This window comes from Scylla paramamosain, chromosome 10 (genome assembly GCF_035594125.1).
Source record: "Scylla paramamosain isolate STU-SP2022 chromosome 10, ASM3559412v1, whole genome shotgun sequence".
NCBI lineage: Eukaryota > Metazoa > Arthropoda > Malacostraca > Decapoda > Portunidae > Scylla > Scylla paramamosain.
This window is the reverse complement of record NC_087160.1, coordinates 20,031,932-20,045,670: the sequence shown is the minus strand read 5'-3', so window position 1 is coordinate 20,045,670 and position 13,739 is coordinate 20,031,932. Positions and strand designations below refer to the sequence as shown.

At 41.4% G+C, this 13,739-nt stretch overlaps 1 protein-coding gene across 10 annotated transcripts in view; it reads right to left on the bottom strand.

Annotated features, from left to right (window-relative positions):
* Positions 1–4,146: 4,146 nt before the first annotated feature.
* The window catches only part of LOC135104319 (carbohydrate sulfotransferase 11-like), a 240,446-nt gene continuing 230,853 nt past the window's right edge, over positions 4,147–13,739 (bottom strand). For 8 of the 10 annotated variants that reach the window (XM_064011582.1, XM_064011583.1, XM_064011581.1 and 5 more), the window contains 6 exons: positions 11,462–11,736; positions 11,072–11,163; positions 6,631–6,803; positions 6,267–6,349; positions 5,841–6,056; positions 4,147–5,739 (listed from right to left, as the gene is read on the bottom strand). In XM_064011582.1, coding sequence (XP_063867652.1) covers positions 5,373–5,739; positions 5,841–6,056; positions 6,267–6,349; positions 6,631–6,803; positions 11,072–11,163; positions 11,462–11,466 — 936 coding nt within the window. In that variant the 5' untranslated portion in view covers positions 11,467–11,736 and the 3' untranslated portion in view covers positions 4,147–5,372. The remainder of the gene's footprint in view (positions 5,740–5,840; positions 6,057–6,266; positions 6,350–6,630; positions 6,804–11,071; positions 11,164–11,461; positions 11,737–13,739) is intronic. The other 2 variants (XM_064011590.1, XM_064011591.1) reach the window with 2 other exon arrangements.

The following is a 13,739-nucleotide window of genomic DNA, read 5'->3' as shown; positions in this document are numbered from 1 at the left end:
GTGTTCGTGCTTCTAGCTAGGTAGTATGGGAGACTTGAGGAGCAGTGCGCGGGTACTGGCAAGTGTGATGGAGTGAAGAGGTGGTGGAGGAAAGGATAGCAAGCAGCTGAGGTAGCTGAGGGAAAGCAGAATGTAAAACAAGGCAGAATGCAAGACTGGTGAGTGATTGACTGGTAGGTTTTGGCCGAGTGAGTGACTGGTTTGGTTTAATCAGGTATTTGTTGATGGTAGGATAGTGCTATTTTTTCCTTACTATTTTTCTTCTATCCTGGTAAGAGTTCTCCCATTTTCCTGAGTCCTGGTTAGAATTGCACCATTTCTTATGTCCTGATTAGAATTGCACGGTTTTTCTTATTAATTGCACTATTTTATCTATCCTATCTATCCTGGAGAAAAATGCTCTTATCTATCCTGGAGAAAATTGCTCCTATTTTATTTATCCTATTTTATTATCTATCCTGGAGAAAATTACATTATTTTATCTATCCTGGAAAAAAATGCACTTTTATCTAACCTGGAGAAAATTGCGCTATTTCTCCCGCAATCTGCAATCCTGATTACAATTACTTTTTTTTCCGCAATCTTGATTACAATAAAATCCCGATTTTTTTTTTTTTTTTTTTTTTTTTTTTTGTTATTAGAATTGCACTATTTTCTTCCTGTGTTGTGGTGAGTTTTGAGAGATGGCGGCAGTGAAATCCACCCTTAAAAAAATGCCTCGTTTTGTCCCTGCCCTGCCTTCTCATTAGCAAACTGAATAACAAAGGTAAAGTGACATGACGGAACAGTGTGTGTATAACGTTAGTTTCATATTCTTAAATAACTCACTATAACCTGACTATTATTCTTAAACAACTAACAGCCTGTGGAAGTTATCAGAGTTTTTAAAGACTGCTTGCTTGACCCGAGCGATAGATAGTTGAACAAGGGGACCCTGCACCATCAAAGGGGATTAGGGAAGCGACGGTAATTTCTTATATAACACTCCTATATAACACGACTATTTTTGCCGGGCTGCAGTGAAAGTTATCCACTGGAAGTTATTATCGTTTCCAGTAGTAGTAATGTTTGCATAATTCCAGCATTATTTGAGCAATTGAGAAAAATTACTCAAGCACCAATAGGAAAAAGGGGATTGGGGATAATTAAAAAAAGGGGATTATGGAGGTAACGTTAGTAACCTTAGCATACTAATTACCGATTTCCGGACCGGACACTGACACGTACACGTATATGTGCCACCACGTCTTGTGCTACGAGATAATACTGTACCGAGAAATACGAGTATCTCTTGGCAAAATGACATTCAAAATTCAAAATCTTGATCTACACAGGATGGTGTGTGTAGTGGATGGGGTGTTACCCCAAGTGAAAAAAAGTGACATGATAAAAAGTAACGCGTGAAAATGTGATAGGTATGCAGTTCTGTGCATGAACTAAATACCGAAGTGATAAAGTCAAACAGTACACTTATTCCGATTTTTCGTTCTTCACCGTGGCAATTAACGAACTACCTGGAGGCTTTTGTACCATTTAATGGTATCTAGTGTACATTTAGGCCGTCTCAGACTCCATTTCGATGTACAATGTTCGAAAAATCAGGCATCCCATCCAACTTGGATGGTAAACTTCAATTCAGACTTGGGATCAAAACCTTCAAATCAAACTTCATCCTAAGCATCAATTCATAAACTTCAATTCAAATCAAGTGTAAATCCTAGCCAGCTGACAGAAAAGGTCTCGCTGTAGTTTGTGGGTCGCAGGTGATGCAGACAAGAGACTGCAGGAAATTGGAGTTTTTTGTTCAGTACATGAAATAATAAATTGGAGTTTTTTGTTCAGTACATGAAATAAAAAATTTTATCAAATGCTGGAACATTTTTTCCCCCTTGCAGCAAAAGATTATTGATATGACTTTGTAAGCAAGACCGATCGCTTTCATCGACAGTCATAGGTACAAGGAATTTAATGATAAAGGTACAAGGACATATTCAGGGACTGATTAAGATGGATTAATGAGGAAAAATAGAATATCAGCACTGCCAATCCAATCCATCCAAATTATCCTCGAGAGAGAAACAAACATGACAAACATCCAAGGATAAACGTTACAAAAACACCGTATTTTTTGGTGTGTTAGGTAATATACGTTTATTTTTAACAGATTATTACTTCGTAGATCTCATCGGTAACTTCGTAGGCTCTGAAAACGAACGAACTCATTGGAAAACCGTCATTATTTTACTTCAAAGAGCCTCCGGAGAACAAGCATCCTAAATTCACAAAAATAAATAAATAAATAAATAAATAAATAAATAAAAAAGAAAAAAAAAATAGTCTCTCTCGAACTCTTATCAACAAACCGCTTATTAGCCAGCAAACAGCCAACCCATAAGTCTTACTGTTAGTGTTCGGAAAGCAGCCCACCCACGCCGTGGAATGGAGGGCCGCCGCTGAGCATCAAAATCATTCACCAGTTGCTGTAGATTGCTTAGGGCAGAGGTGCAGGCAGCCTTGAACACAGGTGACGAGCGACAACCCGAGAAATATTCATAAATGTTGGAATTGACACGTTAGTACATTTCATATAAATACAAAATACGTTTGAATTATTATACCTTCATACAGTATTTAAAGTTCTTATTATTCCTAAGTATATGGATTCAATCGTGTAATTTCGGAAACTTAAATTCGTTCTTGTTAAACACATGCTCACTTAGGTTCATTAACCCTCTTGCTTAGGTTCAATAACCCTAAATTTAATCAATAACCTTAAATTTAATGATTACTTTAAAAGTCATGAAAACCAGTGTTTTTGCTTACGCAGGTGTTGCACAGATGTTTCCCCCATTGCCAAATGCCGTACAAATTTTTTTCTCCCGTTGCCGAAGCACGGTGACTTAACACTCTTACTCAGAGCCTGAAACAAACACATTGTGAACTACCCTCCAACAATGATACTTCCAACACCTGGGACCGCATTAGCACACTTGTCTCATTATGAGAGAACAACTTACTGAGGTACTGACGTTTTACAAGATTAAAAACGCAGGTGCTTTCTACTTTAAGAACGCGATAAAACGCAAATAAAAGTTCATGGAAGAGGTAATGTAACCAAAACCATTCAAACAAGACAAGTCATTCACAAAGACACTTAGGGCACCTTACAAGTTCAGCGGTACACCTGTCACACCTCGGAGATCCTACCACTGTACACTACTCCACAAAGCACCACTATTTCACAGCCACACCACACCTGAATGAACACTTGCACTAAACCATTGGACTAGACACCACTCACACCAGAGACACACTCACCCTTACCAACACGTGCAAGGAGAATATACATCTAACCAAAACAAATATTGTATACTTACCCATTGGAGACCTTCGTCCACGCCCCTCGCTGCTTCTCGCCCTACAGAAAGCCAGTAGCTGTGGGGACTTCCGTCTTCACCTTCTTTGCTCCTCACCCACCGCTCTCCACTCCCTCCCGCTCCCTCCTTCCCCTCTCAGTAACCACCATTCCCACTGCCTGTGTTGTGAGGATGAGATAACTGAACACCTCATTTATCCTTCTTATCATCACTCCTAATGCAGGTCGTTAAAATTGATTTATCTATTGTTACTTTTATTGTCTAAGTCAGCAGAGTTATTTCTTCTAACCAAAACATTTTATACTAATTTCCTTAGGGTACAAGCGTTCATTATGGAGTTGGTGACCTATTAAATCGTGTGTGTGTGTGTGTGTGTGTGTTTGAACAGTTATTATTATACACTGGCTTCGAAGTAGTGTTTGTGGAGTCTCTCTCTCTCTCTCTCTCTCTCTCTCTCTCTCTCTCTCTCTCTCTCTCTCTCTCTCTCTCTCCTATTATTATTATTTAATTCTGTATATTTTGTCAGATTTTTCCTTTTTATATGCTACACACACACACACACACACACACACACACACACACACACAGAAAGAGAGGTAACAATCAATAATGATTTTTTATCCTGTACCTTCTTTATTCAGATTTAATTTGTTTCTTTTTTAGATGTTACACACACACACACACACACACACACACACACACACTGAAAACTATGCTTATATTTTCTAATTATTTATCTCTTTAATTAGGTTCGTACAATTTACAGTCGTTGTTTCTGATTCACCTGTTTATTCATTTATTCAATCATATATTTATTAAGAAATTTACGAATAATAATTTTGTTTCTGTACAATTATAATGAGTTTCTTCACCAAGCGACTTCGATTACGTACTAGTAAAGCTTTGTGTTTCCCTCAGGCAATAAGCATTTCCTTAGTCTGTAACCTGCAGGGGAGTGTGGTTAACTTATCTTTGGTAGACGATACTTATCAAATGAGGAAACAAGTGGTTATATGCTGAGTACCACGTCTATTTCCCAGGAACAAGAGCACTTCACTGAAACAACACTCTCCTCTCCCTCCTGCGCTATCACCACCCTTCTCTCACGCGGTAGTCGGGTAACGATAACCTAGGCTCTTATGATTCGTGGGCTGACGTCCTATCACTGCATTTAAGGAAACCACTTCTAACTCTAATAAACACTTGGCAAGTAATAAATCAGTAACTAAACACACGCAAACGACAGACTGAGGCGTCACACCGCCACAGTGAATACTGATGATTTAGGCTCATCCCCAAGGTTCAGTCCCTGGGTGGGTTGCCTGATGCAAAGGGAATTATGTTAGTTTGCCACGGACAGTTTAAGGAAAACGTTTTCTAAGGATAAGAGAGAACGGTCCAGCGCATCACACCGCAAACTTAGGTGACTCCCACTGTCAGAGAGAGAGAGAGAGAGAGAGAGAGAGAGAGAGAGAGAGAGAGAGAGAGAAATCCCAAAATCCGCAGGGACAGACTGGCTAACCGAATGTGCAGGGATAGACTGGTAAAACTGAGGTGTACATGTTTTAGCCAAGATCTCTCCAACACTTTGCCCTACACTGATGTGGCTTGGAAAAGACCACTCACTCAGTCGGTCATAAGTTTGCAAATCTTCACAAAGCTGTGTCACGGTTTTAGAAGGAAGAATATTTTCAAATTATGGTGCAATTCAGACTAGAAAAACATACCTACGCTCTGCACGCACACTACAATTATTTGAAGTCTCTGCAAATTCTGCATGCTGTGAAAGGAACAACTACTGTACAAAACCCAAACCCCAATTACACCTTGAGTTAGTAATGAGTCATTCATGGTCTACGTATAAAGAAAACTACTACAAAATCAAGCCACTTATTATGTAATACTGCGTCTCTACAAACTACACACGCGAGGAAAACATTTACAAGGTACTGTATAATAATCCGAAGTGTAAACTACGCTTCGCTAATGAGTCATTCACATGTAAGTATAATTGAAAAGCAAAAAGTCCGACTTGTATTTGGTATGGAAAGCCACGGTTTCCTTCACACTGAGTTGTCCGTAGTATTTGGAGACATGACTTTTCGCTTGGAAGGGTCTGTCTGCAGCTGGGAACTCACTTATCAAATCTGTCACCCCGAGCCACTTGAGCAGATACTCCGAATCCTCCTTTAGATGTTCGAACTTGCCGATAAAGTCATAATGCACTGAGCAGGGGCTGCAGAGCGTGTGCATGGGCAGCCAGTGCTCGTTCCGCTGTTCAGCTGTGCCGCCTCCAGGCTCTGAGATGAAGCGAATGAACTCCGGGAAGGTGACGTTGTGGCCACTCCCCGCGTTGGTGCCTCTGAGGGGATGGCTTTGTGAGAGAGAGAGAGAGAGAGAGAGAGAGAGAGAGAGAGAGAGAGAGAGAGAGAGAGAGAGAGTTATCTTATACACATAACTAACCTGTACTTCATCTCTATCTTCTTCCCGATCATCTTGTGGAAGTTATACAAAGAAACCTTGTCAGCGTTCTCCAGCTTGTCCCTGTAGGCTGACAGGACGCGCACAGCAGGATGACGCACCAGCATGAATTTTTTGTAGGTTCTGAGTTTCTCTTCTTTGTCCTTGGCATTCGCTAGCAGAGGAAGCACGGTGTGCACCGTCGTCCTGAATGAAGCGCTGGTTACAGACAGCAGCGGAAGTGGAGGATCAGAAAGGAGCAAATGAAAAGGGATGTGTGTTATTCATAGTAGGTGTTATATTATCTAAAAGTGGAACATGAAAAGTAGGAAAGAAGGAAACAAAGTAAGAAAGAAAGAAGAACAAAAGAAGAATGAAATGAAGAGAAAACCAGCTGGTTATAAACACAGGATGTAAATACGTACTCACCTGTCTAATGAGTTTTCATCTTTCCCTGGCTTCAGCATTCCCGTCATCTTGAACCACACTCTCTTCCAGCTGGTGCACGCGACCTGGCGTGGAAAGAGCGCAATATACATACGGCGGTCGTATGTCATATGCCAGCATTGAACATGTCTCCTTCAATACCACTGTTTAGGGAATTCCAATGTTTGTAAATGACTGTCAGATCCTGTAATCCTTATGCATTTTACTGCCGTAGTCAGTTATCACTGACATACCAAATTTATCAAATTAAAATACAGAAAAACTGCCACTCATTCAAGTCTTTCCTGAACTAACTACAAGCTCAAATGGTCTCTTTCCACCACCCTTGGGAATTCCCACCACTTACCTTGGGAATGAAACAGTATATCACCTTCCTGCTGTCGTCATAGTGCATGTGACTCAGCGTCTCACCGCTCAGATTGGTTGGCAGAGAGAGTTGCTTGCATGTGTCCATTACGTGCTGCTTCAGGGCGTCACTTCGTTTCGGGGCGTCGTCTTGTCTCAGGACATCGCTTCCAGCTGGAACATAACTTTGTCTCAGAATTTTTTTTTTTTTTTTTTTTATGTAGAAGGGCCAGTGGCCAAGAGCAACAAAATCCAATAAAAAAAAAAAAAAAGCCCACTAAGATGCCAGTCACAGAAAAAGGTCCAAAGCGGTAGTTAAAAATTGAAGGATAAGTGTCTTGAAACCTCCCACTTGAAGGCATTAAAGTCATAGGAAGGTGGAAATACAGAAGCAGGCAGGAAGTTCCAGAGATTACCAGAGAAAGGGATGAATGATTGAGAATACTGGTTAACTCTTGCATTAAAGAGGTGGACAAAACAGGGGTGAGAGAAAGAACAAAGTCTTGTGCAGCGAGGCCGCGGGAGGAGAGGAGGCATGCAGTTAGCAAGATCAGAAGAGCAATTAGCATGAAAATAGCGGTAGAAGACAGCTAGAGATTCAACATTGCGGCGATGAGAGAGAGAGGCTGAAGACAGTCAGTTAGAGGAGAGGAGTTGATGAGACGAAAAGCTTCTGATTTCACCCTATCTAGAAGAGCAGTATAAGTGGAACCCCGCATACATGTAAAGCATATTCCATACATGGACTTAAGATAAGGCTCTTAAATAGTTAGCAGCTGGGAGTGAGAAAGACTGGCGGAGACGTCTCAGAACACCTAACTTCATAGAAGCTGTTTTAGCAAGAGATGAGATGTGAAGTTTCCAGTTCAGATTATAAGTAAAGGACAGACCAAGGATGTTCAGTGTAGAAGAGGGGGGCAGTTGAGTGTCACTGAAGAAGAGAGGATAGTTGTCTGGAAAGTTGTGTCGAGTTGATCGATGGAGGAATTGAGTTTTTTGTTCTGCCCCAATCAGAAATTTTAGAAAGATCAGAAGTCAGGCGTTCTGTGGCTTCCCTATGTGAAATGTTTACTTCCTGAAGGGTTGGACGTCTATGAAAAGACGTGGAAAAGTTCGGGGTGGTATCATCAGCGTAGGAATGGATAAGACAAGAAGTTTGGTTTAGAAGGTCATTGATGAATAATAAGAGAGTGGGTGACAGGACAGAACCCTGAGGAACACCACTGTTAATAGATTTAGGAGAACAGTGACCGTCTACCACAGCAGCAATAGAACGGTCAGAAAGGAAACTTGACATGAAGTTACAGACAGAAGGATAAAAGCCATAGGAGGGTAGTTTGGAAATGAAAGCTTTGTGCCTGACTCTATCAAAAGCTTTTGATATGTCCAAGGCAACACCAAAAGTTTCACCAAAATCTCTAAAAGAGGATGACCAAGACTCAGGAAGGAAAGCCAGAAAATCACCAGTAGAGCGGCCTTGACGGAACCCATACTGGCGATCAGACGGAAGATTGTGAAGAGATAAATGTTTAAGAATCTTCCTGTTGAGGATAGATTCAAAAACTTTAGATAGGCAGGAAATTAAAGCAATAGGACGGTAGTTTGAGGGATTAGAACGGTCACCCTTTTTAAGAACAGGCTGAATGTAGGCAAACTTCCAGCAAGAAGGAAAGGTAGATGTTGACAGACAGACAGTTGGAAGAGTTTCACTAGGCAAGATGCAAGCACAGAGGCACAGTTTCGGAGAACAATAGGAGAGACCCCATCAGGTCCATAAGCCGTCCGAGGGTTTAGGCCAGCGAGGGCATGGAAAACATCATTGCGAAGAATTTTAATAGGTAGCATGAAATAATCAAAGGGTGGAGGAGAGGGAGGAACAAGCCAAGAATCGTCCAAGGTAGAGTTTTTAGCAAAGGTCTAAAAGAAGAGTTTAGCTTTAGAAATAGATGTGATAGCAGTGGTGCCATCTGGTTGAAATAGAGGAGGGAAAGAAGAAGAAGCAAAGTTATTGGAGATATTTTTGGATAGATGCCAGAAGTCACAAGGGGAGTTAGATCTTTAAAAATTTTGACACTTTCTGTTAATGAAGGAGTTTTGGCTAGTTGAAGAACAGACTTGGCATATTTCAGAGGAGAAATGTAAAGTGCATGAGATTTTGGTGATGGAAGGCTTAAGTACCTTTTGTGGGCCATCTCTCTATCATGTATAGCACGAGAACAAGCTGTGTTAAACCAAGGTTTGGAAGGTTTAGGTCGAGAAAAAGAGTGAGGAATGTACGCCTCCATGCCAGACACTGTCACCTCTGTTATGCGCTCGGCACACAAAGACGGGTCTCTGACAGAGAAGCTGTAGTCATTCTAAGGAAAATCGGCAAAATACCTCCTTAGGTCCCCCCAACTAGCAGAGGCAAAACGCCAGAGGCACCTTCGCTTAGGGGGCTCTTGAGGAGGGATTGGAGCAATTGGACAAGATACAGATATGAGATTGTGATCGGAGGAGCCCAACAGAGAAGAGAGGGTGACAGCATAAGCAGAAGAATTAGAGGTCAGGAAAAGGTCAAGAATGTTGGGCGTATCTCCAAGACGGTCAGGAATACGAGTAGGGTGTTGCACCAATTGCTCTAGGTCGTGGAGGATAGCAAAGTTGTAGGCTAGTTCACCAGGATGGTCAGTGAAGGGAGAGAAAAGCCAAAGCCGGTGGTGAACATTGAAGTCTCCAAGAATGGAGATCTCTGCAAAAGGGAAGAGGGTCAGAATGTGCTCCACTTTGGAAGTCAAAGAATTTCTTATAGTCAGAGGAGTTAGGTGAGAGGTATACAGCACAGATAAATTTAGTTTGAGAGTGACTCTGTAGTCGTAGCCAGATGGTGAAAAACTCGCAAGATTCAAGAGCGTGGGCACAAGAGCAAGTTAAGTCATTGCGCACATAAACGCAACATCCTGCTTTGGATCGAAAATGTGGATAGAAAAAGTGGGAGGGAGCAGAAAAGGAGCTACTGTCAGTTGCCTCAGACACCTGGGTTTCAGTGAGGAAAAGAAGATGAGGTTTAGAAGAGGAGAGGTGGTGTTCTACAGACTGAAAATTAGATCTTAGACCGCGAATGTTGCAGAAGTTAATAAAGAAAAAGTTGAGGGGGCTGTGTCAAGACACTTGGAGTCGTTGTCAGAAGGGCAGTCCGACCTGGGGACATTTATGGTCCCATTCCCAGATGGGGACTCCGAGGCTGGTGTAGGAGTCACCATGATAATTTTGAAATTTTGAGTGAAGGGTCTTTGTGTGTTATTAGGTGCTTGTAGTTTTGTGTGGAGGAAGAGAGTTGTCTTTAGAGGGCAGGCTGTGACTGCCCCCTTGTGTTGTGAGACACAAAGGGAAACGTTCAGTGAGGTCACAGCTGGGTTCACAGCACCCCCTGATTCAGTGCTTTAGACCTCACTGGGAGTAATTATCGTTTCGGCAGGTGCCTACTGCCTCCTAACACCCTGCTGGGATCCTTCATTTTAACTCTCAAAGGTGATGCTATAAAAATAATAAATGAATGCATAGATAAATAGATTGGCACCAACTTAAGAGGTGACTTAAAGCCTTTATTGTGTTGGCAACGGTGAGTGGTGGTGGCGTTGGGTATTGTGAATATTGATTGGAAATGGTGTATACGATAAAATAACTGCAGAGGTTGTGAGTTCACGTAAATATATTGATCGGTGGTGGTGATGTGGCAAGAAGATAGTGAGTGGTGCTGATGTGACGTGGAAATAGTGATGCAAATGATGATTATCTGTAGGAGCGACAAGAAAAAAATAAACACTTCCACAGTACGTTGGTTGTATCACTTGTATGAAGAAACAAATTCTTACTTTAATTAAGTGACCATCATTTCAGAACTTATCGTGTTCATAGCCACCAAAGTCTTGCGAATAAAGTAGTTGCACAGTATAAGACCATGGTATTTTGTTATATATCGTAACTTAGCTGCTTTTTTGTTGCCTCCAAAGATACATATCATAAACCCAGAATTTTCTTAGTCCTTTCACTTGTGGGTAATATTCATCATATTACGTTCCTACAATTATTAGGACACTTCCGTTCTTTCTTCTGTTGTCAACTGAATAATTCTGTAGTTTAGGAGAGACTAAAATCAACCCAAAATCAGCCTGCACGTTCATACAAACTATTTTTAGGCTTCTGAATGTTAACAAAAGGTGAACCGTATCAGTAAAATTGTTAATGCACAACTTGGTATTGTAGGGTTGATTTTTTCATCTGAGGGGCAAGCAGAATACGTGGTCTTTCCTTTACAAAGCATTGACTTCAATATCTGATTTGATATTTAAAATATTTGATATGTAAAAATCAAGCACATTATCTCACGATTTGGAGAAGATAAGAAATATACACACGATGTTTCTACCTTGTGAAGTCCTTTGTATTTTTATCCCACGTACTTTTCCAATAGATGAAGTGGGCGAAGGAGAGCAGCACGGTGGTTAGACACAGCAGCGGTAGCAGGTGACAGCGACGAACAGCGACTGGACCTCTGAAGAGAAACTCGTCCATTTTGGGGATCTACTGTCAAATTGTTCCTTCTCTCTCTCTCTCTCTCTCTCTCTCTCTCTCTCTCTCTCTCTCTCTCTCTGCTCCTCATTTTACTGTTTTAATATGTAGCTATTGAGTTTTAGTTATTACACTGATTAGTTATTACAATGATGTTTTTCCTGTTGCCCTCTGAACTACAGTATTATCACCCACTTCATAATTATTTTAGTTATTACACTGATTAGTTATTACAATGATGTTTTTCCTGTTGCCCTCTGAACTACAGAATTATCACCCACTTCATTATGGAGAGGGATGCACGCAGCAGGGTGGCAGTAGCAGTGTTCTTGCGCTTCAGACTATGGAATATCCTTGTGCTGCTTCTATGTACCTTCGTCCTTCCTTGACAACACCAATGCAGCTTTCAACGCCACTAACTGACAGGTCGAACAGAGTAGCTGTGTTCTATGTAGCTTCGTTCTTCCTCGACAATACTGATACAGTCGTCATTAATCCGCCCTTGGTGTTAATGCTTGCTTTGGCTCCACCTCCACTCTAATGCAGCGCGCACTTCCTATAAAAGATATAAATGTAAAAACCAGTTATCGCCCGGTGTAAGATTCAGATTTGAGCTTCACTAAAAACTGCAACGGATATGCATGAGGATTTGCCAATATGTTCTGTGTTTCTTTTGCCTCGCCGCCGAAATATAAAGAAAAGAATTATGATAAATGCCAATGTTCTGCTAGATATAGATAGAAGATAAGGCAGATTAATGAATGAGGATGATAAGTATGTATGTTTCTCACAGGATTAGACACGCGGAGGCCTGAAGACTTCTTGCAGCTTCCTTTACGTGTTCTTATGATATCAAAATTAAGTGACTTTATAATATAAATAATGAAGAAAAAATGTTATATTAGGTAGGTATTCATTGGCTAAGTTAGGGCATGGTGGCATCAAGTTCTTGCAGACTTGAATATCAGAGCAGAATGAGCAACACTCCTGCCCGCCAGTTTTTTTTTTTTTTTTTTTATGTAGGAAGGACACTGGCCAAGGGCAACAAAAATCCAACAAAAAAAAATGCCCACTGAAATGCCAGTCCCATAAAAGGATCAAAGCAGTGGTCAAAAATTCATGAATAAGTGTCTTCAAACCACACTCTTGAAGGAATTCAAGTCATATGAAGGTGGAAATACAGAAGCAGGCAGGGAGTTCCAGAGTTTACCAGAGAAAGGGATGAATGATTGAGAATACTGGTTAACTTGCGTTAGAGAGGAGGACAGAATAGGGATGAGAGAAAGAAGAAAGTCTTGTGCAGCGAGGCCGCGGGAGGAAGAGAGGCATGCAGTTAGCAAGATCAGAAGAGCAGTTAGCATAAAAATAGCGGTAGAAGACATCTAGATATGCAACATTGCGGCGGTGAGAGAGAGGCTGAAGACAGTCAGTTAGAGGAGAGGAGTTGATAAGACGAAAAGCTTTTGATTCCACCCTGTCTAGAAGAGCAGTATGAGTGGAACCCCCCCAGACATGTGAAGCATACTCCATACATGGACGGATAACGCCCTTGTACAGAGTTAGCAGCTGGGGGGGTGAGAAAAACTGGCGGAGACGTCTCAGAACACCTAACTTCATAGAAGCTGTTTTAGCTAGAGATGAGATGTGAAGTTTCCAGTTCAGATTATAAGTAAAGGACAGACCGAGGATGTTCAGTGTAGAAGAGGGAGACAGTTGAGTGTCATTGAAGAAGAGGGGATAGTTGTCCGGAAGGTTGTGTCGAGTTGATAGATGGAGGAAATGAGTTTTTGAGGCATTGAACAATACCAAGTTTGCTCTGCCCCAATCAGAAATTTTAGAAAGATCAGAAGTCAAGAAGTCAGAAGTCAGAAGTCGTTCTGTGGCTTCCCTGCGTGAAATGTTTACCTCCTGAAGGGTTGGACGTCTATGAAAAGACGTGGGAAAGTGCAGGGTGGTATCATCAGCGTAGGAATGGATAGGACAAGAAGTTTGGCTTAGAAGATCATTAATGAATAATAAGAAGAGAGTGGGCGACAGGACAGAACCCTGAGGAACACTACTGTTAATAGATATAGGAGAAGAACAGTGTCTACCACAGCAGCAATAGAATAGAACGGTCAGAATGGAAACTTGAGATGAAGTTACAGAGAGAAGGATAGAAACCGTAGGAAGGTAGTTTGGAAATCAAAGCTTTGTGCCAGACTCTATATGTCCAAGGCAACACCAAAAGTTTCACCAAAATCTCTAAAAGAGGATGAGCAAGACTCAGTAAGGAAAGCCAGAAAATCACCAGTAGAGTGGCCTTGACGGGACCCATACTGGCGATCAGATAGAAGGTTGTGAAGTGATAGATGTTTAAGAATCTTCCTGTTGAGGATAGATTCAAAAACTTTAGATAGGCAGGAAATTAAAGCAATAGGACGGTAGTCTGAGGGATTAGAACGGTCACCCTTTTTAAGAACAGGTTGAATGTAGGCAAACTTCCAGCAAGAAGGAAAGGTAGATGTTGACAGACAGAGCTGAAAGAGTTTAACTAGGCAAGGTGCAAGTACGGAGGCA